Source organism: Phocoena sinus, chromosome 4 (assembly GCF_008692025.1).
Source record: "Phocoena sinus isolate mPhoSin1 chromosome 4, mPhoSin1.pri, whole genome shotgun sequence".
In the NCBI taxonomy this organism is placed as follows: Eukaryota; Metazoa; Chordata; class Mammalia; order Artiodactyla; family Phocoenidae; genus Phocoena; species Phocoena sinus.
The window spans coordinates 99,625,172-99,652,454 of record NC_045766.1 but is presented as its reverse complement, the minus strand read 5'-3'; the positions used below and the strand labels follow the sequence as shown (position 1 = coordinate 99,652,454).

The window sequence follows — 27,283 nt, the reverse complement described above, 5'->3', positions numbered from 1 at the left end:
ACTAAAAATATTACCAGTTCTTATTGCTTCACAAGATTATTATGAGTACTACATAAAGAATGTGTGTGAAAACACCTTGCAAATTGTAAAGCACTGCATAAATCATGGTTGTTATCTTGTGATTGCTGATATATATTTAGATCTATATATCTGTACAAAAAACTCTACAACATAATTTTTAATCACATATGTAATCCAATTAGTTTAACATTTTTAAAAAATACAACAATGTGGTAACATATTACAGAAAACCCCCTAGACCCAAAGACTTTAAGAGAAAGCAAACCAGCTGAAAGATGACCACTTTGTGGGCCTATTGCATCTACTTCCATAAGTGGGACGGTAAACTCAAGAGATTAAGATGAGGCGTGATGAGAATCAGTCACAGCAGAAGAGAGTGGACTTGTATTTCTAACATACAAAAATTATAGAATATAATTGCTTAGGTAGAACTTTGGTGATTATGTAAGCCAGATCTACTATAGAGCCCTAAAACCATACCCATAGAGAGCATTCAGTGAATGTCGGTGCAATGAATGAATTTTCTGTATGAGCAAATCAAAGTCTTGAAGGTGACTTACCAAAGTACCAGATGGCTTCACAGGTGAATTCTATCAAACGTTTAGAGAAGAGCTAACACCTATCCTTCTCAAACTCTTCCAAAATATAGCAGAGGGAGGAACACTCCCAAATTCCTTCTACGAAGCCACCATCACCTTGATACCAAAACCAGACAAGGATGTCACAAAGAAAGAAAACTACAGGCCAATATCACTGATGAACATAGATGCAAAAATCCTCAACAAAATACTAGCAAACAGAATCCAACAGCACATTAAAAGGATCATACACCATGATCAAGTGGGGTTTATTCCAGGAATGCAAGGATTCTTCAATATACGCAAATCTATCAATGTGATAAACCATATTAACAAATTGAAGGAGAAAAACCATATGATCATCTCAATAGATGCAGAGAAAGCTTTCGACAAAATTCAACACCCATTTATGATAAAAACCCTCCAGAAAGTAGGCATAGAGGGAACTTTCCTAAACATAATAAAAGCCATATATGACAAGCCCACAGCAAACATCATCCTCAATGGTGAAACACTGAAAGCATTTCCACTAAGATCAGGAACAAGACAAGGTTGCCCACTCTCACCACTCTTATTCAACATAGTTTTGGAAGTTTTAGCCACAGCAATCAGAGAAGAAAAGGAAATAAAAGGAATCCAAATTGGAAAAGAAGAAGTAAAGCTGTCACTGTTTGCAGATGACATGATACTATACATAGAGAATCCTAAAGATGCTACCAGAAAACTACTAGAGCTAATCAATGAATTTGGTAAAGTAGCAGGATACAAAATTAATGCACAGAAATCTCTGGCATTCCTATATACTAATGATGAAAAATCTGAAAGTGAAATCAAGAAAACACTCCCATTTACCATTGCAACAAAAAGAATAAAATATCTAGGAATAAATCTACCTAAGGAGACGAAAGACCTGTATGCAGAAAATTATAAGACACTGATGAAAGAAATTAAAGATGATACAAATAGATGGAGAGATATACCGTGTTCTTGGATGGGAAGAATCAACATTGTGAAAATGACTCTACTACCCAAAGCAATCTACAGATTCAATGCAATCCCTATCAAACTACCACTGGCATTTTTCACAGAACTAGAACAAAAAATTTCGCAATTTGTATGGAAACACAAAAGACCCCGAATAGCCAAAGCAATCTTGAGAACGAAAAAAGGAGCTGGAGGAATAAGGCTCCCTGACTTCAGACTATATTACAAAGCAACAGTAATCAAGACAGTATGGTACTGGCACAAAAACAGAAAGATAGATCAGTGGAACAGGATAGAAAGCCCAGAGATAAACCCACGCACATATGGGCACCTTATCTTTGATAAAGGAGGCAGGAATGTACAGTGGAGAAAGGACAGCCTCTTCAATAAATGGTGCTGGGAAAACTGGACAGGTACATGTAAAAGTATGAGATTAGATCACTCCCTAACACCATACACAAAAATAAGCTCAAAATGGATTAAAGACCTAAATGTAAGGCCAGAAACTATCAAACTCTTAGAAGAAAACATAGGAAGAACACTCTATGACATAAATCACAGCAAGATCCTTTCTGACCCACCTCCTAGAGTAATGGAAATAAAAACAAAAATAAACAAATGGGACCTAATGAAACTTCAAAGCTTTTGCACAGCTAAGGAAACCATAACCAAGACCAAAAGACAACCCTCAGAATGGGAGAAAACATTTGCAAATGAAGCAACTGACAAAGGATTAATCTCCAAAATTTACAAGCAGCTCATGCAGCTCAATAACAAAAAAACAAACAACCCCATCCAAAAATGGGCAGAAGACCTAAATAGACATTTCTCCAAAGAAGATATACAGAATGCCAACAAACACATGAAAGAATGCTCAACATCATTAATCATTAGAGAAATGCAAATCAAAACTACAATGAGATATCATCTCACACCAGTCAGAATGGCCATCATCAAAAAATCTAGAAACAATAAATGCTGGAGAGGGTGTGGAGAAAAGGGGACACTCTTGCACTGCTGGTGGGAATGTGAATTGGTTCAGCCACTGTGGAGAACAGTATGGAGGTTCCTTAAAAAACTACAAATAGAATTACCATATGACCCAGCAATCCCACTACTTGGCATATACCCTGAGAAAACCAAAATTCAAAAAGAGTCATGTACCAAAATGTTCATTGCAGCTCTATTTACAATAGCCAGGACATGGAAACAACCTAAGCGCCCATCATCGGATGAATGGATAAAGAAGATGTGGCACATATACACAATGGAATATTACTCAGCCTTAAAAAGAAATGAAATTGAGCTATTTGTAATGAGATGGATAGACCTAGAGTCTGTCATACAGAGTGAAGTAAGTCAGAAAGAAAAAGACAAATACCGTATGCTAACACATATATATGGAATTTAAGGGAAAAAATGTCATGAAGAACCTAAGGGTAAGATAGGAATAAAGACGCAGACCTACTGGAGAACGGACTTGAGGGTATGGGGAGGGGGAGGGGTGAGTTTTGACAGGGCGAGAGAGAGTCATGGACATATACACACTAACAAACGTAGTAAGGTAGATAGCTGGGGGGAAGCAGCCGCAAGGCACAGGGATATTAGCTCGGTGCTTTGTGACAGCCTGGAAGGGTGGGATGGGGAGAGTGGGAGGGAGGGAGACGCAAGAGGGAAGACATATGGGAACATATGTATATGTATAGCTGATTCACTTTGTTATAAAGCAGAAACTAACACACCATTGTAAAGCAATTATACCCCAATAAAGATGTTTAAAAAAAAAAAAAAAAAAAACAAAGTACATAATAGAAGCAGAACCAAAATCGAGCCAAGACAGGAGAATTCTAAACCAGAATTCTTTACATGCTGCCTTCTGTTGATAACAGACCATGTTACCTCTGGTTGTAGAAAGATGCAGCCATAGTGACTGGACACCTGAGCCTATTTCTTTTAAATAAGTTAGTTTTCAGACTGAATGCTAAGAGGGTCCAGACTCTAGTAAGAACATCCCTGTTAGTGACCATGAAGAGTTGACATCTATAGAGATAAAACATAGAGTCAGTATTTTAAGCAAATGAAAGGTTCAATGTAACAATAAGATTAGACTCCCAGGAAAACCTAGATCCTCAGCAGCTGGGACGGGGCAATTCCTGAGACTAAGCTGCAGACTCTGCCCTTGAGAAGAGAACCTTAAATAAAAGTCTATATCTCTAGAGAGTAATACATGCATATTGTTTGACAGTGAATGCTCTGTGTTCACACTGTAGTTCTGAACTATGTTTTCAGTATATGTGAATACAAATATATAAAATAGAAATTTTATATATGTTTATTTTAGGAAATGATATACATAACAGTACATTAAAGTGCATTGCTACTAAATGATTTGTCCCATGATTGATATTATTATTTATGCTTATCCAAGGGGAAGTAGTGCAAAAACTGTTTCACGTTCAGCCAATGAGCTAATGCTTCTCAGTACAGAAGACTGCCAGTGCTCTCCTATCCACAGTCCAGTGTACTTTGCAACCCATGGGATTATGCCTTTGGAGCTTCACTTTATGCCATTTATTTACTGCCTGACAACCTGTTTTGACCCTTAAAAGTGTGAATAATCCTGGATCTGCACAAAGACTAAAAAAAATAGTGTATTTATGGAAATTAGTAAATACTCAGAACTGGTTGATAATATATCATGAAAACTTATGAAGTACAGTAGTGCAGTAGTTAGAGTGAAATTTGTAGACTTAAATTGTATTTGAAAAGGTGTACTGACAATTAGTGAGTTAAGCATGAAATGTAAAAAGTTAGAAGACAATATAATTAACACAAAAAAAGAAGAAAGAAAATAATTTATAGTAAGAGCAGGTATTAAATGAAATAGAAAACAAAGAAACAATAGAGAGATAAAGCCAAAAGTTGGTTCAAGCCTCTGGAAAGCTTGATCAAGAAAAAAAAGAAAGTACTAAAGTGAATAATATTAAGAATGAGAAGATTTTATTATGGATTTAGTAAGGGTAAAAAACTTATAAGATAGTTTTATGAACAATGGAATGTATTACCTAGGAAAGTTGAAGACATAGGTTTTATACAAATAGCAATTCCATATGGTACAAACTCTAGAAAAACTCTCACACATACCCTATTCAAGCATGTTCAGAATTGAGCCCCCATGGATGAATAAAGAGATCTCGATGGCTCTGCAGCAAAGCACTGTCTCTATCTGGTGACAGCTACTTTGAACTGGAGTTGATGTGTCAGGAGAAAGGCAATTAGCCAAAGTTCTGGGACAGTAAGTGCCCTATGCTTTTCATGGGTAAGTGCTAACTTAGTTTCCCAAGAGCTTGGAAACACCAGGAGGAGAGGGGGCTGATATGCACTGGAAGGAGGAACTCACATGACTGTTCTCTGAGCTCTCTTTCTTGGCATGCTCCGAGGAGGCAAGGTGTGAGGCGAGGCAGCTACCCCCGCACTGCTGTGTTGTAGGCTGAGGAACCATGTAAGCATACTTCCTACTTAATGATTTTTATTTCAGGGATATAGCTACAGATACACTTCTGTATAACAGCAGACATGCTAAAAGCTATTTGCAAAAGGAGTCCTTTGCTCCCTGTAACTTTACTGAGTAATAAATTACTATTTAGCTATGTTTTTGTGAAGCAGCAAAGACATAATGTGTAATTATTATGGTGCCATTCTAAGTAAATTTTTCAATCTGTATCTCCTCTCTTTAAGGATAAGACTAAATTCTTTTTTTCAGGATTTTAAAATTCTCTCAATCATAATTTCATACTGTGCAATGCTACTCAGAATACCCCATAACTCTAATGTTGCAGAAAATTCTGTGAGAGGTGGAATATTCTCCTCTTCTATGTAAGAATGAACAATCCAAAAGTTTTTACAAATTTCTACCAGAAACAGTATTATCTCTTCCAATAGAACACAAACTTTCTTTCTCCACAATATGGGTGTTAAACCGTCTAATTATAAAGGCCTTCATCTTAGAAAGCTTCTTCTTTAGGCCCTTAGCAGATAATTACTGCCACCAATGATTTTATAGAATTTATTTTCTTGGATTTTATAACAGGCAGATATTTATTTACTTTCTAATCTGGAAATGACCTAGGGATACATATAAGTTACAATTTATCTGTTTTGTCTTTTTTATTTAAAATGTTGCTATTGTTAATTCATTTTTCTTTGTACTTTGTGTTTAATAAACAGTTGTATTTGGGGTATAGATGACAAATTCAATTCCTCAGCTAGACAGAGAATAACCATGTAGCATACAAAGTTCTGACAAACAAGGCCATAAAGTTTTAAAATGATCTTTAAGGATATTTTTTCCTCAAAAGTAGCTTAAGGAAAATGATTTTCATAGTTCTAAATCTTATAGCATCACCAGACATTAAATGCAGTTTGATACATTCTGCATGTATGTAGGTTACTTCGTTTGCCTGGAAGGTCTCCTGAACAACAGATATTTTCAGGCAAAGGCTAAATGAAATCTTGATGGGAATATTATAGATCGAATTTAAGCATCAAATGAGTGACTTAATTAATGATCTTGAAAGTTACTTCCATCTCTGAGAATCTCTATCTTTAGATATTTTATAATGAGAATAGTGGAGAATTAACTCAAGGGCCTGGTAGCCTAATTTGACCTATGAATTTAGAAGAGTTGTTCATACAAAAATATTTTTTTTCAGATACCGTACTAGAACACCATTATAAAGTTATTGAACAATAACACTATACAAAAACAGTATTGACTTTAATGTGTTCCCACTACCAGCATATTGTGGACAGTCTCTTAAAGGCACAAGTAAATTGTTCTGAGGTGGTGGACAAGACAGCCCACTTAAAAGACCCTGAATGACGAGGGCATTCAGTCAGTTGTGGTTCCTGTTAGTGAGAAGAGGTAGTTTGGCAGTTAACCACGGGTGACTGGGAACCAAGCCTCCAGTCCTGCTGATTTCTGAGGTGTGCTGTCTTTCATAGTGTGCTGTGTCTTTGATGCTCCCTCACAGGCAGACCGTTTTAAAATCTACCTCACAGGGAGGGGGAAGAGTAAACTGGGAAGAAGTAAGAGAGCGGCGTGGACATATATACGCTACCAAATGTAAAATAGATAGCTAGTGGGAAGCAGCCGCATAGCACAGGGAGATCAGCTCGGTGCTTTGTGACCATCTAGAGGGGTGGGATAGGGAGGGTGGGCGGGAGACGCAAGAGGGAGGAAATATGGGGATATATGTATATGTACAGTTGATTCACTTTGTTATAAAGCAGAAACTAACACACCATTGTAAAGCAATTATACTCCAATAAAGATGTTAAAAAACAAATAAATAAAAAATAAAAATAAAAACAGCAAACCGGACAAAGGCTTCATGGTGTGACACAAGCCCAGGGTCTGCTGGCTGCATTAAATGAGAGCAAGAAGTCAACACAGTTGAAACATATACTCCCAGAGGGTTCTTTGAAAATAAGAAGTATGTACTGTTTTGGTTTTTTTTTTGTATTTAAGAAAAAATTTATTGGAGTGTAATTGATTTACAATGTGTGTTAGTTTCAGGTGTTCAGCTAAGTGATTCAGTTATACATATATTCATTCTTTTCTAGGTTTTTTTCTCATAAAAGTTATCACAGAATATTGAGTAGAGTTCCCTGTGCTATATAGTAGGTCCTTGTTAGTTATCTATCATATATAGTAGTGCATGTATGTTAATCCCAAACTCCTGATTTATCCCTCTCCCCCGCCCCACCTTTTCCCTTTGGTAACCATAAATTTGTTATCGATTAAAAAAAAATCTACCTCACAATCATTATGTATCTCGTACATCTTTACAAAGTAAACTGTGGTATTTTGCAGAGGAGTCAACTCTCCCTCAAAGGAAAATTTTCATCATTTTATGTCTTAAGTTGCTTCAACTTCAGTGTTACTACTGGGGAATCACTGAGTTTCAGAACAATGCAGTTGACTCGGGATAAAAGATCGCAAACTTTAAAAAAACAATTAATTTATTTTTCCTTTCACCCACAGGTCTACCCACGGATAGCGCCGGCATTTTGGCACTACCTGCGGGTAGAAGTGAGTAGCGGGTACTTGAATTCTCCCACCCTTGCTCCTTGCTTGCTGCTGGCCCGGTCTGATCTGATGTGCCCATTTTATTCAAGATGCAGCTGCCATTCTGTGTAAACATGCTCTCCACGCCACCACCATTCCTTAGAGTCGGGTCAGAAATCCAAATCACCAAAAATACAAGATCATCATCTTTCTTAAAAAGTTTCCAAATCAAGACCATATCATATGCATTATAATTGATGAAAAACGAAGCACTAAATTATGGAAAACCATGCTTGCACCAGTTCTTAATCAGTACTTTTGAGAGAGCAGAATTCCTCAGCTTGACTTTACAGTGTGTCAAGGTAAAGGAAAATAACCCTGCTTCACTCCCCTTCTCTTCTCTTCTGTCTCCAGGACCACGAGCAGCAGCTCTCCTATTCCTCCATGAGGTCCAAGGCCCCCAGTGCCATCATCACAGGTCTCAAACCAGCCACCAAGTACATTTTTCATATCCGAGTGAGGACTGCAACAGGGTACAGTGGATACAGTCAGAAGTTTGAGTTTGAAACAGGAGATGAAAGTAAGTTTCACACAAAGATATAAAATAAGATGTTAATTTAGTGTGGTTCCAATGTGACCTGATAGTTGAAAATCTGATGTCCCAAATTTTGAATAGTCTCATCATGCAGGATTCTGTTCATGTAAATACTCATACAGTCGTTTCAGTTAATGCTTTGGTGCTATCGTTAAATATTTTCATCACTCAGGCCACAACATAGAGAGTCTCACTGGGTGGTGTTAGCCTAATTGTCCGCCAGTCTTGGCATCATAATGTGATACTAATGAATACTTGGAAGAGAGTAAAGCCATGAGCAAATGACTTTAGCAGTTATTTCAAAATTATGCAGCTTTGGCTTGTTATATTAGGTCAATAAAAACAGTGGTCAGGAGACAAACTCCCCTGAAATGTACATTATAAGTTTAAATATTAGATGCATGGGCTTGATTAGAAACTCAAATTAATTTCATAGCATCAACATATTGAAAACTAAAATGGGAGAAGAGGGGAGTGAGGCATTCCAAAGTCATGTAACATAGCATTAAATGTCATGTTCATTCTAAACCCAGTTCTACCATTTTTTCAATTTTAGAAATCCATCACATTGCTATCTTTTTAAGGATGATATAGGTGGCTTTTGCTATGTACTTTGATGGAAAAATATCTAAATACCTAATTATAATAAAATTCTGGGGCTTCCCTGGTGGCGCAGTGGTTGAGAGTCCGCCTGCCAATGCAAGGGACACGGGTTCGTGCCCCGGTCCGGGAAGATCCCACATGCCGCTCGCTAAGCCTGCGCGTCTGGAGCCTGTGCTCCACAATGAGAGAGGCCACAACGGTGAGAGGCCCGCGTACCACAAAAAAAAAAAAAAAAAAAAAAAAAAAAAATTCTGTTCCCATCACTGTTAAAATACCTGTATTTGCATAAGAATTCAAGAATAGCAACTTTATTTTAAAAATTATTTATGAATAACAATAATAATGTCTAGCATTTATTGAGCCTATTCTCACAGGTGCCAAAAATGATGTGCAGTATTTTACATGTGTTGTCTCTTTTAAATGTTTCAACATCCAATGAGACCAGTATTATTTTCCTAATTTTACTTATGAGAAATCAGAAGCCTAGGGAAATTGAGCAACTTGTCAGATTCATGCAGCTGGTAAGAAAGCTAAGCTAAAATTTGAAGCTAAGGGCTATCTTCCTCCAAGGCCAGTACTCTACCATCCTGCCAAGTCCTTCCATTGGAATTATAAAATGCTAATGGTAATACCACTGATTAAGCCACAATTCCCCCAGTTTATCACTCCCTGAAAGTGAAGCTATGTGAGTTTCTAACTATATGACAGAAGGAGTGTTTTGTTGTTGTTTTTAGGTTAATGAACAGCATTGATCCATAAGAACTTTTTCGTTACAACTATATCTAACTAAAAAGTGGAAAAGCACTGACATATTTAATTAAGAAGGAATACAGCTTAAGGAGGGAAAGTGAACAAAGGAATAAAAAGAATACTTATAACCTGGATGTTTAATATCTGTGATAGTCATCTGTAACCCCACTGAAGACTATTGACTTTTCAAGCTAGAGATGAAATTATTGGGAGTGTAGTTATCACAAAACTCCATAATCAAAAGCAATATAAAATATTCAAAAAAATGTCCCTGCTATGTCCTATTGACTGCTTTCTTCCCTGCCCACATGTCAAGACTTAACCTAGGTGCAAAGCCAAGGACACAATGCAAGGAAAGTTTGGTCCAGGGAAGAGTCACATCATTGTCTTGTCCAGGGTGTGTTTATTGTGTCTTATTTCACAGATGAAGGAATTCACCTAACTTTTTAAAAGTATGACATTTTTGAGTATTATATCATCAAGTCAGAAATGTACTCTCAAACTCATAGGTCTAAATCTAGATAATTCATTTATGTTTGTCTGGGACTTTTAGACAAAGCAATCTAGTCTAACAAGAAAACATAAGTTCTGATCTATATTGTATTTGGTTTTAACTCTAAATTTCAACTTATTGTACTTTCAGGACTAAAATTCTTTCAGATGTTATGTAAAAGATAAGTACTTTGAAACTCCTTAGCAGAAAGGTCCCATACTTACAATGACCCAGTATTATATTGATTCATTCAATGAAAAATATATAGGACAGTTAATATGTGCCATACTCTGCGTGAGTCTCTGGGGATAAAAAAGTAATAAGACCTGCAACCTCTGCCTTTGCATAATTTATAGTCTAGATTTGTGGGAGGAAAATGAAAGTTTCAATTAAAAAATACAAGGTTGAATGACATGTACTACCAGACAGATATGCAAAGAGTGCTATGAGAGCATAGAGAAGCTGCCCTAATTCAGCATGAATAGATCATGAAGGTCTGGAGGATGAGACGCAGAGGCTCATTCTTTAAAGAAGGGTGATAAAGGAATAGCAAAAGCGCTGAGACCTGAAACAGCATGAAAAATTTAAAGAAGAGCCAACTATTTGGTGTGACTACAGTGAGGAGACATGAAAAATTAAATGGTGGGAGCTAAAAGCAGAGAATTATATACAGGGGCCAAGAACAAGACGATGTTGCTCTTTGGGCCATGTTAAGCTTATTGCGCTTTATGAAGATCTTGAAGATTCATGGGAGGATTTTAATTAGGGAGTAACATGACGAGTAACATGTGCAAGACTGTCTGCTGAGCAGTTTTCACAAATTATCTTTTTAATTCTGCTAAGATTATAACTCTTTTTAGAAACTTAAGTAGCTTTACCAAAATCTGATAACCAATGAGTGGAGGTGCAGGATTAGAACCCTAGAAGCACCTGACAGCAGCAGCAGACAGCAAAAACCATATTCTGAATTACTGATTTATAAATGTCATGAAAGTGACTTTTATAACACTGTTGAAGAGACAACAGCTTTTGAGAAGAGTTTGAAAAATATGTTTGTGTAAACCTGGAGTTTGGGTGCATAGAGTGGCTCCCAAGTCAATTTACAGCCTGAGGAAAAATCATTTAAAGGATCATTTTTTATCTGGTTAACTTTAAATTGCATTTTCAAAGCATGCTGTTTATATCCAGGAGAGAATTTCAATGAATAATGTCATAGTAAGATATGCATAGGTTTACTATAAATTCAGGAATATAATGATATGAATCCAAACTGACAACATCAGTCTTTTTCTCTACATACCCTCCTAGCGCATCTTTAAATTTTTATAGCTTTTGTTTTTCAAGTACTGTCTGAATTATTGTAATGTCAACTTTCTTATTAAGGTCTCTCTTGTGTATTATTTAATTAACTGACTTTATAATGCATAGAGATGGGGTGTGAAGTGGGAAGGTGAAATTAGGTACTCTCTCATTTGACGGTCTAGTTCAAATTTTTTAAAACAAGCAAAACAAAGTAGTTTACAATGTCATTCCCTTTAGCCATACCTATTTTACTTTGTTCAGCTTTTAGTTTGCTAACAACCAATGAGACAATAATATAAAATATGAAACAATTCTTTATCAAAATTATAATGTTCTTAACTGATTACTTGTACTCTACAAACATAGTGGCTTCATTTATTTTTTAACATCTTTACTAGAGTATAATTGCTTTACAATGTTGTGTTACTTGCTGCTGTATAACAAAGTGAATCAGCTATATATATGCATATATCCCCATATCCCCTCCCTCTTGCGCAGCCCTCCCACCCTCCCTATCCCACCCCTCTAGGTGGTCACAAAGCACTGAGCTGATCTCCCTGTGCTATGCAGCTTCTTCCCACTAGCTATCTACCTTACGTTTGGTAGTGTATATATGTCAGTGCTACTCTCTCATTTCGTCCCAGCTTACCCTCCCACATCCCCGGTCCTCAAGTCCATTCTCTAGTAGGTCTGCGTCTTTATTCCTGTCCTGCCCCTGGGTTCATCAGAACCATTTTTTTTTAGATTCCATGTATATGTGTTAGCACACAGTATTTGTTTTTCTCTTTCTGACTTACTTCACTCTGTAAACTGAAGTAAGATGGACACTAGGTCCATCCACCTCACTACAAATAACTCAATTTCGTTTCTTTTTATGGTTGAGTAATATTCCATTGTATATATGTGCCACATCTTCTTTATCCATTCATCTGTTGATGGACATTTAGGTTGGTTCCATGTCCCGGCTATTGTAAACAGAGCTGCAATGAACATTGTGGTACATGATTCTTTTTGAATTATGGTTTTCTCAGGGTATATGCCCAGTAGTGGGATTGCTGGGTCATATGGTAGTGCTATTTTTAGTTTTTTAAGGAACCTCCATACTGTTCTCCATAGTGGCTGTATCAGTTTACCTTCTCACCAACAGTGCAAGAGGGTTCCCTTTTCCACAACCTCTCCAGCATATTGTTCGTAGATTTTTTGATGATGGCCATTCTGACCAGTGTGAGGTGATACCTCATTGTGGTTTTGATTTGCATTTCTCTAATGATTAGTGATGTTGAGCATCCTTTCATGTGTTTGTTAGCAGTCTGTATGTCTTCTTTGGAGAACTGTCTATTTAGTTCTTCCGCCCATTTTTGGATTGGGTTGTTTGTTTTGTTTTTTGATATTGAGCTGCATGAGCTGCTTGTATATTTTGGAGATTAATCCTTTGTCAGTTGCTTCATTTGCAAATATTTTCTCCCGTTCTGAGGAGGTATCACCGTGACTCCTCTTGCTCTGTTTTTAGGCCAGAGGTTGGATTTTTTTCCAGAGTCAGAATATGCTAATGGAAACTGGCCAGCAAGTTTAAAGAGTACTATTACTGTTAGCACTATAAAAAGAGCCTACTTGAACTATAGCTATTGGGATCCTCTTTTCCTAAGTCTATAGAACAACCTCATTCCCTATGCTATATAGGAAGAGAGAGAGAGAACAAGGGAGAGAGAATTGACTGATAGATCTATAGATAAGTAGGTAGAAAGTCACTCATATATAGTCACAAAACACTTTCTTTTTGTGTTTCAATACGGACATTTCATATGTCTGCCTAATCTCTCTTAGGACTAACAGTGTATAGCTAAATATTATGTTCACTAACAGCATTTATTGAACTGCTATTGTGTACAGGCCTTTTTATTTTGTACTGTAATTGATCCCCCCATCTTTTTGGAATAGAGTTAACAAAATTACAATAAACTACAGAATCAGTAGTAAGAAAGTAAGAATATATAAATATTCTATGTGGATCTTCTTGAAAGATAGGTGAACAATAGATAGGTGTTAGAAGCTCTCAAATATAAGAATTTTCTCAAAATTAGTATAAAATCCATATCATGCCCCAAAGTATCAAACACACACACGCACACACACTGGCGTGCATGCACACATACACACTGTCAAGTACAGGCCTTTTTGGCTTATATGAATGAAACAACAGAAAATTTCATCTGCCTCATATTTGTTCTTATTTCTAAGCTTATTTTCTGGAGAAAATGTGCTTCTTTTCAATGAAGAAAAAGATGAGAATTAAAATTGAAAAGTTATCTACATAACCAATAATGTTATCCATATCCTTACAAATTGCTTGAAAAACCATATTTGATTCAATTTTAACAATCATCTGTTAAAATTACATGTACATTGTTAAAAAGAAATAATTTAATGATAAAGCAGTCAAACATTTGTTTTTATTTAAAACACAACGAAGATTTATCTAATATTCAAATGTAATTTACAGAAACAAAAATTACTTTTATGGGTTCATTTTTTAAACCAAAATAAAATATATCCTGCTAGATTGCAGTCAACTTAAACATTTTACTTATATACTGTAAAACAGTTTGTGAAGCTATCAAAAGGTAGGAGAATCCATAGCTTAAAGCCAATTTTTAAAAGAAAACTGGAATTTTACACGTAATTTATCTCTTCCATTGCCTTAATGGTTATCCAAATGATCCAGTAGAGTTAATACACAGCCAGCATATAAGCAATGCATTCCTTTTCCCTGAAAAGATTAATTACACCTTAAATTTTAATAATATGTAAATTTAGGTTTTTACCTGTAAGCTACATGAAGCACTTCTGTAGCACCAAAGCCACATCTGTCAACATTTTAAAATATACCATTATTTACCAAAAGTAGTAATGATGGACTAGATTTATATCACTTAAATAACCACATAAAAGTCATTATGATTAACTAACCAAAGTATAAATTACTGAATCATGGCAAGTGTTTCAAATTAGAATCTTATGCCACATCTTACACATTTATACAAAAAGTGTTATGTTGATACAAATGAATAAATTTAATCACTTAGTCATTTTAAAAACACCCATAAAATTTAGCTATTTTTAGTATGGTTTCATATTTAAGCAGTTTGATTAGTTTTAACAATTTATGTGTGGAAATGATCCTGAAAATTAAGGTGCAAGATCGTGTCTCTAATTTCTTCTTCCTTAGTCTATTTTTCATGCCCTCATTTGACTAATTTTTCTATACTCAACTTTCTACACTTAAAAACTCCAAATCGTTGGGTATTTTCTACTGAATAAAATGTGAGTTTCTCAACAAATATTCAAGTCTTCCTCCAATCTAAACCAAATTGACATCGTTTCTGTTCTATTTTCCTCTAGTTAACATATACCCTGGGAAAATGTATAAATGCTCATGCATGAAATTTTCTGAATCTTTGTCCTATCTAAGTTGTGTCTGTGACTTCCAGCTGGCATATTCAGAAACCTTTCACATTACAAATAGCCAGTCTGGCTCACATGCTACACCTCCTGAAGTGTTTTTGATCAATCCAGTGAGAAGTAATCACTCTTTCCTCAGACTTTCTGTAATATTTTATTGTGTGAGGGCTTACTTCTTTACTAAGTTTCTAGCACTTTGAGGTCAAGAACTGTCACCTGTGTATCTTTGTGTCTCATAAAATGTCTTATACGTAGTTTCCAATACACATTTAATTATATAAATGAAGAATGTGTAATTTCAAAATATGGAAGAATAGCATAGTGCCTACCAGTCAAAAAAGAAAGAATCAAATATTTTATTTGCCACAGGTAAGCAATATTGCTTGCTATATTTTGGGTAACAAGCTGTAACTGATTTGAGTCATGTAAAAACATGACATATGCAATTTAATTACAAATTAATTGTTAATTCTAAAATTTGGGGGTATTTGAGGTAGAATAAAATGACTTCTTTGTTGTTAAATAGATATCCGTCCTTACACACCTTTTAAAAAAAAAATCTCTGTATGTTTGATCCAGTCTATTGGTTGAAACCCAATCTGTACTGCTTTAATTACCAAGGATGAAATTAGCTACATCATTAATAACAGCAGCCAGAAATTTGGGGATGATTATTAATGGTGAAGCATAAGCAGAAAGAGGACCAGCTGACCCTGGTGGAGTAATAAAAAAGTTAATTAATCAAGAAGGAGGCAGATTTCATATTTATGAGTCTACCCAGAGGAGGATGAATTCCAGTATATAAGACTTTAATTTGAAATAATCTTCAATCAATAGCACACTTTCAATGTTGGCAGCCATAGCTGTCTAAAAAGAAGCATCAGTAGGAAAGAAAAATTTTCTAGCAGTTAGGTTGTCTGAATATAAATTGGCCTACCTTATGATACAATGAAGACCTCTTGTAAGACTTTTTGCTGAAGCTAGCTGGATGCTTATTCAGCATGTCATAAAGGAAATCCCTGCTTTGGTTAGGAGGTTGTGATAGAAATTTAATGTAACTTCTAACGTTGATATTTTATAAAAACAGATAATATTTAGTGAGTTCTAATTATGCTTCAAGCATTATTTAATTCTTTATGGCTACTAATATACTTACAACCTTTGAAGGGGGTGCTATTATCATGCCTATTTTATGGATTAGGAAACAAACACAAAGACGTTTATTAACTTACCAGGTCCTCACCACTATTAAGTGTTAAAATGAGGGTATTATGGCATTAGACTCTTTTCATGCTTGGAACCAGGACTGAGTTCCCTTTCTACCTGTTCAGTGTTTTCACTTTTCTTATTCAGGTTGGTCATTACTTCTAATTTTCTACATGATTATTTCTTATTCTTACCTCCAATACTCCACTCTTCCTTAACTAATTATATTCCTCCTTAGAATAAAATGTGTTTGATTTTCAGAAAACTATAATTATTTACAAATCATCATGCATCAAGTTCCGAGGGTTATATGTGTTTTAATGTAGATTTATGGATTAATGCACACATGGTACACCTAGTATGCCATTCTAAAGGGGCAAAATAATGCAGTTAGTCTGATTACCTTAAATGTGCTGGGACTTGATGAAAAGTAACTATTTGCATAGAAAATGGAAGTCTCCTTTTAAGAAGCCTGCACTGACAAAATTATTTTGCTTCAGTTTTGCACGGATCCAAAAAAGATTTTAAATGATGGGGACCGGGCTTACGTACCATAGGACAGATTGAAGGCCTTAATATGAAAAATATTAAAGACTATAACTTTGCTAAATTGGCTGGAAAGAAAATCATTCACTCTTAACAGGTACTTAGAAGTTGTAAAATGTGTATATCAATGTGCAGTGTTACAATTTGGATCATATTTAAAAGGGAACTAACAAACAGCAATGGATCTATTTCTTAAAACAGAATATAGTGTTATTTTAAGTCAATAACCTGCAGCAACATACAGAAAAATATGATTTCTTTGGGATATAAGCCATCATCCCTTGACTAGAATTTTTTTTTGAGATCAGAAGCCATTTCTTATTCATTTTTTACTTCATGTATTGCTATGCATGTACCTGACAAATAGAAAAAAAACAAACAAGATAAATAATATATGCTCCCTGTCTTCAAGAAGCTCACCACTAACCTCACTAGAGGTTCTTGTAACAGAGTTCCTTATTTATGTCATTCCCAAAGTCTAATTTTAATTTGACTTGATTTGAGATGAGATGGATTGTTTCTATCAGCCATCATATAAATTGCCTGAATTTTTCTGTCGAGCTATTTGACTTTTCAACCTTGAATTCTTTAACGGAGCAAAAAACGTTCTTAAGACATTTAAAATTGCTCCAAATTTAGTGAAAAATATATTCTCTATGTAATACTTGAAGATTTAGAGCCATTCTTTAGACTACACAAATCAGCTGTATTGACTTCTACTGTAAAGTGGCTTTTTAATGTCATATTTTAGTTGTTAGAAAAGCATAAAGGGCAAAGCAAGGATAAACCTAATCTCTTAATATAACCATGTGGAGCCTATCTGGAACTGCTCGTATGTTTCTTGATTATGGTTGACCTCTCACCCTCATCTGTTGCATGACCATTTACTATTCTCAGGACAGCATCGGGAGTATTGTGATGTTCAGTCGTTGCTTCTAGAATGCATTAGGGTAGTTCCAGCTAGCTGTAGGGTGATGCCCAGTGGCAACACATAGATGTGGTTCATACAGGCAGGGTAGAAACACACGATGCTGGGATGAAAGTGTCCTTTAGAAGCCATGGACTGCAAGGATGACACAGCACAGGGCCTTGGTTCCTTTCATAGCTTTATTTCCTGTTTCCTGATTGAATTCTATCCACCTGGTAGTCCATCGTTTCCAGAGCTGAAAAAATTTGAGAGTTGAATGAAAGAGTTGTCAAAACGTCCAAGTCAGGTGAAAAGTACTTTATGGAAAGTACATAAATACTAAATACTATCTGCCGATGTCAAAACATAAAGATATAACGTAGTTTGAATTGTACTTACCACGGTACGAGTATGCAGTAAAAATAATTTTAAATTATCTAACGTAACATCTTTTAAATGTGTATTAACCCTGCAAGGCATCTATCTGCTTTTGCCTTTATCTCACTGTGAAGTCCCAATACTGAATGGACAGATGTTTATAAAATAAACCCAGCCAGCTCTACCAAGGCCTGTGTGAAGAATCAAGAAGCAGCTTAAGTATTTGCGTTACACTTTACTTTTTCAAGGGAAACAGTAGTTCAGTGAATTTAAATTGAGTAATAAGAATTCTTGGCAAAATAATACTAGGAACCGTTTAAAAGATTTAGCTGTGTGTGTACAAACCTGAGCAAGACATGCGTGAGCGCATTACCGACTATGCAACAGGCAAAGAAGCAGAGAGCGGCCACCTTGCTGCCAGTTATAAAACAGCTGATTTACAACAAACTGAATCCATATTCTCTTAAGCTTTTGGAAAACAGAGCATCCTTTAAAAAATGCTCTTGCACTATAGGTATTTTTTTAATTAAATAGTTCTATATGCTGTATACAAAACAGAAGAGCAGACTAAATGATTTTTTTCAACAATCAGTTTCAGCATTTCTGTAAACAACAGACATTGCAGTATGACTTAATGAAGTTAGCATACATATGTATATTTATATATACATATATGTGTATACCTATACATTATACATATACTTACATTCATATATTATATATGAATATATAATATACATATATTATGCATTTTTACACACTTCCTATTCTCATTCTGAGATGAAGGAATGAAATTGGCAATGTTTTCAATAGTGTTGCATAAGCTGTTATCCTTGGAAGTAAATGGGTTTATTTCTAAATCTGATACAAAGTTTGTTCCAAATTTGACATGATGAGAAAGAAAGTGAAGGGCACTTGAAAGGAAGCAGCAAGAGCTAAAGAAGGCAGAAGAATGTTCAGCTGTTCGATTTATTTCCTCACTCCTTCACTCAATCAAAAAATATTAATGAGGGCCAGATATAAAGGCAGGCACTGGGGACTCAAAGATGAAAAGAATAAACTTGTTCTTGACTTTCACAAAAGTTAGTTGAGAAGTTCAGATAATTACACAAGATTACAATACAGGTTACATGCAATGCCTCGAGGGGCACAAGGAGAAAAATCCAAACAAACGTGTCAAGGAAAGCTTCCAAAAATAAATAACGTCTTGAAGGAGACTTTAAAGTTAAATAAAACTTGGCTGTGAAAATGATCAGGATGGAGAGTGGGATAAGAGGGTTGGGGAGTCTCTCGTGTGTGCAGGTAGAGATGAAAGAATATGGAACTTTCTAATAACTGAAAGAATTTCAATATGCCTAGGACTGTGGTTCTCAAAATGTGAACCCTGCACCAGAAGCATCCAGCAACACCTGGGAACATGTTAGAAATGCAAATTTTCAGACCCCACCTCAGACTTCCTGAATCAGAAACTCTGGGGTCTAGGGGTGGGACCCAGCATTCTGTTTTTACAAGCACTCCAAGTATTTCTGATGCACACTCTAATTAGAGAGCCAGCAGTTTCATCAGAGGGTACAAGGATAGGAGTAAGGAATGATGGGGGTGATAATCTTGGTACAGGAAATACAGGCTAAGGGGCTGGATTCATAGTCAGGGGCCATACCATGCCATCCCTTACCTTGCTACTGAAGCTAAAACCTTCCTGAGTTTTTATTTTTCTTCCAGTTACTTGTAGTTTTGGAGACAAGCAAGGCAGTCAGAGCAAGCTTTCCATAATGGACTTTCCTGGAACCATTGCTAACACATCTAATTATTTCCTCACCTTCATTTTATCCACACTAAAAATAAATCCTTCCAAATATCTTTCTCATTGTCATACCTATAGCTGTCATAACTTCCAAATTCCTCAGAGACTATTTTAGCCTTAAGAATTCACCTGCAGAAGGCGCTGGAACGCTGGGAATTATCAATTTAAATTCTAACACATGCTTGCTCTCTGCCAGCGTGTAAGCCTGCATATTTCTCCTTGACAATTCGTATTTGGTCTCTGGACTTTCAAGACACAGTGAATTATGACCTGCTCACCAGAGCCTCTTGAGAAAACTGGAGCTGAGCCACCCCATGCCAAACCTTCAGCGAAAATTGGTCAGTCCTGGATATTGAAAAAGTCGTGGAAATTAAGTTGTCTGGGAAACTTCATGAATCTAGATATCATAGAGGTAAAGGTGATACGTTAGCAAAGCAAAGTTAGACGCCAAGACTAATGTGCCACATAAATGTGTCACTGACTCGTCCCAGGCTAGGTTACTTGGTTGTTTGTTCTAATTGGTAAAGGAAAATGATACATTCAGGTAGGCAACATAGGACTTGGTATCTTGGCTTATGAGGATTTCTCCACTCCAGACCAGTCTGGATCAGCATCTAAGCTCTGCTACTCCCTAGGTATTAGTACCTAAGGAGGGCTTTAGTTTTCTCATCAGGAAACTAGAAATGTATTCATTTGTTTGTACACTGATTCATTCAGCAAATATCTGTGAGAACCCATTCTGTATTCTTTACTAAGTACTATTCTACATGCTAGGGATACAACAGAAACAGACTGAGATCCCTGCTGTTCCACAGCTTACATTCTAGAGAGGAGAGAGACAATAAACAGGCAATAAGTAAGATATTTAGAATGTCAGGTGATGCAGATCTAAGGTGTGTTGCCTCAATCTCCCCTTCAGGACCCAGGCATTTATCCCTTCAGTTCATGGGAGCGCTGCTTGCTGAAGACTCACAGCTGAATTCCTTTCCCAACATTGCCTCTGTCCAAAAGAGGTTGAATGCCCCAGAGACATCTCCTCTCCCCAGGGGCAGTCAGAATTCAAGACTGATCAATGAGAGGCACAAAGATTAGTCCCATCACTTCAATTCAGGACAAATGTGAAGGGCCAAGTCGGCTCCAGAACTCCCTGAGGTCGGCTGAGGTGTTTGTAGCCACCACATCGCAGTTCAGCTACTCCATTTTCCCATTTCTGCTTCCCTCACTGCCCCACGTGTCCGTACTGAGGTCACTCTTCAGTAAACCTATAGCATGCAGAGCCCCACTGCAGAGTCTGCATCCCAGGAAACTCCATCTAAGACAGATGATAAGTGCTCTGAAGGAAAGTAAAGCTGAGGGGAGGTTAGGGAGTGCCTCCCTCCTCCTGTGGTCGTGAAATGTTAACTCTCACTATAATCCTAATTTGGGGGACTCCCCTGGTGGCTCAGTGGTTAAGAATCCGCCTGCCAGTGCAGGGGACACGGGTTCGATCCCTGGTCCGGGAAGATCCCACCTGCTGCAAAGCAAATAAATCCCATGCGCCACAGCTGCTGAGCCTGTGAGCCACCACTACTGAAGCCCGCGCGCCTAGAGCCTGCTCTCTGCAACAGGAGAAGCCACCGCAATGAGAAGCCCGCGCACCACAACGAAGAGTAACCCCCGTTCACCGCAACTAGAGAGAGCTTGTGCACAGCAACGAAGACCCAACGTAGCCAGAAATAAATAAAATTTATAATCCTTCATAGAGAAGGGCCTTGCCCTTGGTCTTGAAGAAGAGAGATATAAAGAACAAGCATAAAGGAAAGCATAAAGAACAAGGAAATTTTTTATGATAGCAACTGATTCGAGCAATTCAATTTGGCAGCTATTTCACAAATAGACAACTAAAGAAGCAGTGGAGAAGAATTTTGGTTAAACGCTTAAGCTTTTCCCCACACTCACTGCTGAGGGCCCAGGTTCAATCCCTGGTCAGGGAACTAAAGTTCCACAAGCCATGGGGCACGGCCAAAATTTTTTTTTAATTTTTTTAATTAATCAATTTTTTTAAAAAGAGCTCAAGCTTTGTATTGAACCCTGGACTTAGATCTTTATCACTTTCTAGATATCAGACCTTGGGCAAGTCAGTTAACCTCCCTGTGCCTCAGTTTCTACATCTGGAAAATGGAGAAAATACCACCTACTTCCTAGTGTTGTTCTGAGTATGCAGTGACTCAGTGTGTGTGCTTAGCAGACTATCCAGCACTCATGTGGTTAGAGCTCAGTAAGTATTGGTTATTAATACTGATTTTATTGGTATTAATTTTCAACTCTAACATTCCATTCTAGCAAATTCAAAACTGTATTTAAAAAACAAAACAAGGACATCCCTGGTGGTCCAGTGGTTAAGACTCCACACTTCCACTGCAGGGGGAGCATGGGTTCGATCCCTGGTCAGGGAAGTTCCATGTGCCACACAGTGCAGCCAAAAAAAAAAAAAAAGAAAATTAATTCATTCAAAAAATGAAACAAAACATTATTCTTTATTATCTTCTTGCATGTAGACATTTTACAATGGCAATCAAGTCATTCTCTGATTTCTCCCTCTGACATTTATTTTTCATGCCCATTAGCTAACCCTTGAGACTAGTTGGCTAGTCTTAGTGTTAGCTTTTGTTTAATTTTTATAGGTGACATATAAGCATGAGTGAGATTCCCCAAGATGAGCTGACTTTCCAGGGGTTACGCACTGAAGAACTGGATTCAGCCAAGGAAGCTCCACACTTGAACTTGGGAGATACCGGATCTTAGCCAGCATAGGAGGCAAGTCAGGGAGCCTCCATCAGTTCCATTCCAACAACATTATCTTGTGGACCCAGAACCACTGTTTCTCCTGTTCCAATGGTAATCAAATTATTTATGGGTTGGGCCACCTTTCTTTTAAATACTTAAATTACAAAAAGTCTTAACGCCAACAGACAGTATAGCATAATGGTTAGGTCAAACTCTAGAACTAGACTATCTGTATTTAAATCTGGTTCTGCCACTTCTATCTGCATAACCATGGACAGGTTACTTAACCTCTCTGTGTCATAGTTTCTCCAATTATAAAGTGAAGCTAATAATACTACTGTCTCATATGATTGTTTTGAAGATTAAATAGGTTGATACATGTGAAGTGTTTAGAACTGTGGATTACATACATAAGCACTTTAAAAGTGTTAGTTATTATAATAATTACTACCCTTCCTCTGAAGGGGACTCCTTCACTGAGTCCAATATGAATTTTTGAATGAGCCTGTGCTGTGAATCAGCTGCCACTCATCTCCAAAAAAAAAAAAAAAATAGAAAAAAAATTAAGAAGGAATAAAAAGAATGTAATTCTGGCAAGAAACCTCCCTTAGGTTACCCTCTGTGGAATCCTCTTCAGTTTTCAAGTAGAAATGACATGATTTATGTACCCATAGCCACCTACCCCAGTATAAAAATTTTAAATTAAATAAATAACTGATTTCCTTGCAAAAGAATAAGCAACCCACAGAAAATCACATTTATCTTTATACTGAAAACTATATTTTGACTCAGAATAGGTATTAGTTATGCTATTACTTCTATAAGTAATAAGCATAGAATATCCTATTTGAGGAAGGATTTTACTTTTTCAAATTATGGAATAGATGCAGGTTTGAGAATTTTTGAACTTTTATAAAATCACATTTTTACTTGCATAATGACTGGAAAGAGGGATACTCCATTCTTTTCCAAATAAACCTGTGTTGCCTGGCAGACAGAGCACCAAGTGGAAACATACCAAGGAGCCTTAGGGTTATCTAACTGCCCTTAGCACATTCTTTCTTCTGTCATTTTCTGTACTGCAACTCAAAATGCCTTTTGAATCCTTCTAAATTGTTGACAGCTAATTTCTGTCCATTAGAGACCCACTTCTCACTGTTTGTATTTATGTGTCTTAGGAGCTGCATCTTTTTATAGCTAGCTAGCTGTATTTTTGTCATTTTCCCTCTCCTTAACTGTCCACTGTGCTGATAGATTTCAAATTGTATTAAACATAAACATGCAGTTAAGATACCCAGTTAACACTCATGGTGATTTTCTTTTAAGTTATGTACCTTTACATTTGCTATTTACTTGAATTCAGCAATAGTTTTATGGATTATAAAAATATATCATTCATGATTAGACTCTACCCTACCCTTGAGATTATTAATAGAAGCGGGCAATATAAATTTAACAAGTTTTTATTTAAAAAACAAACTTCACGTGAAACTGTCTCTGTCACCATTTTCCCCAGTGTTCTTACTGCTTAAGATAAATACTTTAGTATTTACAGAAAATGAAAGCCACAAGTGAGTAAATAGGAAGTTGATAGGGTAATACTATCTTTGCATTGATCTGTGACATCCAGAGACCTCTAAGTCCTTAGAACTTGCATACATAAGGAGAGAAGGGGCATCTTACTTAGTCCATGACTGGGAATATTTGAGGGAGTCTCATATGCAACCTTAGCTTCAGACTTCCAATAGCTTATACTGTGGAAATTGGGGGATTAGGACAGGTGAAGAATGCCAAAACTCAGTATGTAAAATAAAAGCAATGAGAAGAATACTTTCTGTCAATCTTCAGAAGAGAAGCGGTGTAGAAAAACTCACTTGGGCTTCCCTGGTGGTGCAGTGGTTAAGAATCCGCCTGCCAACGCCGGGGACATGGGTTCGAGCCCTGGTCCGGGAAGATCCCACATGCTGCAGAACAGCTAAGCCTGTATGCCGCAACTGCTGAAGCCTGCGCACCTGCAGTCCGTGCTCTGCAACAAGAGAAGCCACCGCAATGAGAAACCCGCGCACCACAACGAAGAGTAGCCCCCGCTTGCCGCAACTAGAGAAAGCCTGAGCGCAGCAACGAAGACCCAACGCAGCCAAAAATAAATACATAAATAATAAATAAATAAAAGAACGAAAAACATTTTTTAAAAAGACTTACATTTAAAAAAAAAAGAAAGAGCTTCCCTGGTGGCGCAGTGGTTGAGAGTCCGCCTGCCGATGCAGGGGACACGGGTTCGTGCCCCGGTCCGGGAAGATCCCACATGCAGTGGAGCAGCTGGGCCCGTGAGCCATGGCCGCTGAGCCTGCGCGTCCAGAGCCTGTGCTCCGCAACGGGAGAGGCCACAACAGTGAGAGGCCTGCGTACCGGAAAAAAAAGAAAAAAAGAAAAACTCACTTGAGTTTTTATATGAGCACCTCCATTGCCAGGGGGGAAAAAGTACTTAACACATGAATCAGTCAATCTAGTAAGTATATGGAATTTAGAAATTCTTCTCATGTGTTTTAAAGGGGATAGAAGTGACCTCTGTTACACCTTTTGTTAATCATCTAGAATTACTCAATCAAGAATATTGTTTAACAGAACACACCCAAGCATATATATAACTAATCTAAATCATTAATATCAATTATTAGAGTTAAGAGAGAATTATAGTTATAGTCACATTTCATGTTTTAGGAGAAAACTGAATGCTTGCTGAATGCTTTTCCCACATATATGCTAACGTATCTAAATTGCCCTTAATTTTTATGGGGATGCTTTCTCAGAAAGCTTGATTAACTAAACAGAGGATTGTTGATTCTTTCACTTGCAATTCTCTTCTCCCTAAAAACATTCCAGGCAGTTTAAGACACATGTACAAAATGTTTCATAACTTAGAACTAGAAGTAGAAAATTAGATCCATAAAAACAAGAAGGAACAAAGTCTTGTTTTGATAATTATTACTAGAGATGCATGTGTGCACCATCTCTGCCTCCGAGATTTCTGGCAGCAGCCAGAGAATAGAGAAGTGATCACTCTCTTATAATATGAAGCACAAATGCTACAGGAAATATGTATGGAGGGCATTGAGGATAATGGCCTCAAGCAGAGCTTTTTCACCAAATGAAGAAGTTTGTTTCATGTGGTGTTTTCTGACCACAACCTTTGACAGAAGACCTGAGGAGGTAAAGTGTCACTGATTGAAGGTGGTTTTTCCATGGTGGTATACCATGAGCTAAGTTAAGGGAAAAGAGATACAAGAATATCCCAGACAGGACGACAGTGGAAACATGGGAAGTAAACCTAGGCTTCAAAAAGGACTGAAATAAGAAATCGGAAGACTCTTGAAATGAAAGCAGCCAGTCTTTTTCTTGTTCTACACAGCCACTCATCTCTATTTCTTTCTCGAAAGATTATTTTTCCCTGAATCTGTGTTCATTTAGGAAAGGATATCTATCTGCCCCATGATTTGCAAACTCACATTTCTGCTTCATTTCAATCATAGATCAAAATTGCTAAACACTGTGAAGCCTAATCCCAAATTCCTGGAAGAGAGACTGTGAGTGGCCCAGTTTGAGTCAGAGCTCCATCCCTAATCCAATTCCTGTCTGGGGGCCAGAGACAGAGAGAACAGTCTTCCAAAGCCCTACCCTGGGGTAGAGGCAGTTTTCAGAGACTGAGCTGAAGAGATATCCTAAGAGATGCTTACTAAGAATTTTAAGGTTAGTCTTTAATGAGTGCTTAGAATGTGAATTCTCTATTTTTGTATTGAGGGATGGTGCAAGTGCTTTAAAAATAAGATGAAGAAGATGCAGAAATCTTTCTGCTATTAAAACCAAGATGCCCAACCAATATTTTTGCTCATGCAAAAATAAAATCTCCCCACATTTGCACTGAAACGGGCTTCAGGCAAAGCAAAGATTGTTCTTTGGAAGCAGATTTGGATCTGCTCCCACAATTAAACGTACTCTCAATCGAAAGCCTGGAGTTCCACACCACAGGGTACTGTGGAAAAAAAAAGATTATTCTGGCCTGGAAAATTTTCAAAGCAAGTGTTCCAATTCATCAAAAAGAAGCCCAAGGAGGACTGCTCCCATGGAAAAAGTTATATATTGAGCTGCACAGCTCTGCAGCATGCTTTCCAGGATAAGCCATGGAAAAAGTATGTTATACAAAATGGAATAGGTTGTCTAGTTTGTAGAGTTTTGATCAACTGCCTTTTGTCTGCCAAAGAAAATGATTTTAGTTTTGATAAAGTTGATGATTATACAATTCTTTCTGAAGCAGTAGAATGGCTGAATTATTTGTATCCAGAAATCAATTCTAGTTGTTGAAAATGAAACCCATATCATCAACATATAGGAAGAGGTTTATCTTTCTGTCTACCAAGATGGCACATATGCAGTTTGTCTGCAATCGGTATCAAATTGTGAAGATATTGGTTTAAAAGGTGAATAAATAAAACACAATGCCTGTTTATATTACATGAAATTGTGAGTGGGTATGTCAGGAAAATTTTCCCCGTTAGCTCACCGTTCTTTTAGAGTGGCGTTTACTCTCATTTTTTTGGAATCAAAATACTAAGCCTCAGTTTTAAGTTAACTTGATCCTCTAGACAATGAATTAAAAATTTAGTGGAAGATATATATGCAAAGCAAACAGCCTTATTTTCTTGAAACTAATAACATTAAATAGTAGAGTAATACTGTGCCCAAAACCCTCTTGCTTCTAATACAAAATATTTAACTTGGAGACCTCACTCATAGGTTAAGGGAAAGCAATTAACATAAATAATT

At 36.9% G+C, this 27,283-nt stretch overlaps 1 protein-coding gene across 1 annotated transcript in view; it reads left to right on the top strand.

The window, feature by feature from the left end:
• The window catches only part of EPHA6 (EPH receptor A6), an 863,031-nt gene that overhangs the window by 553,154 nt on the left and 282,594 nt on the right, over positions 1 to 27,283 (top strand). Inside the window, exon 7 of the mRNA XM_032630346.1 lies at positions 8,068 to 8,233. Coding sequence (XP_032486237.1) covers positions 8,068 to 8,233 — 166 coding nt within the window. The remainder of the gene's footprint in view (positions 1 to 8,067; positions 8,234 to 27,283) is intronic.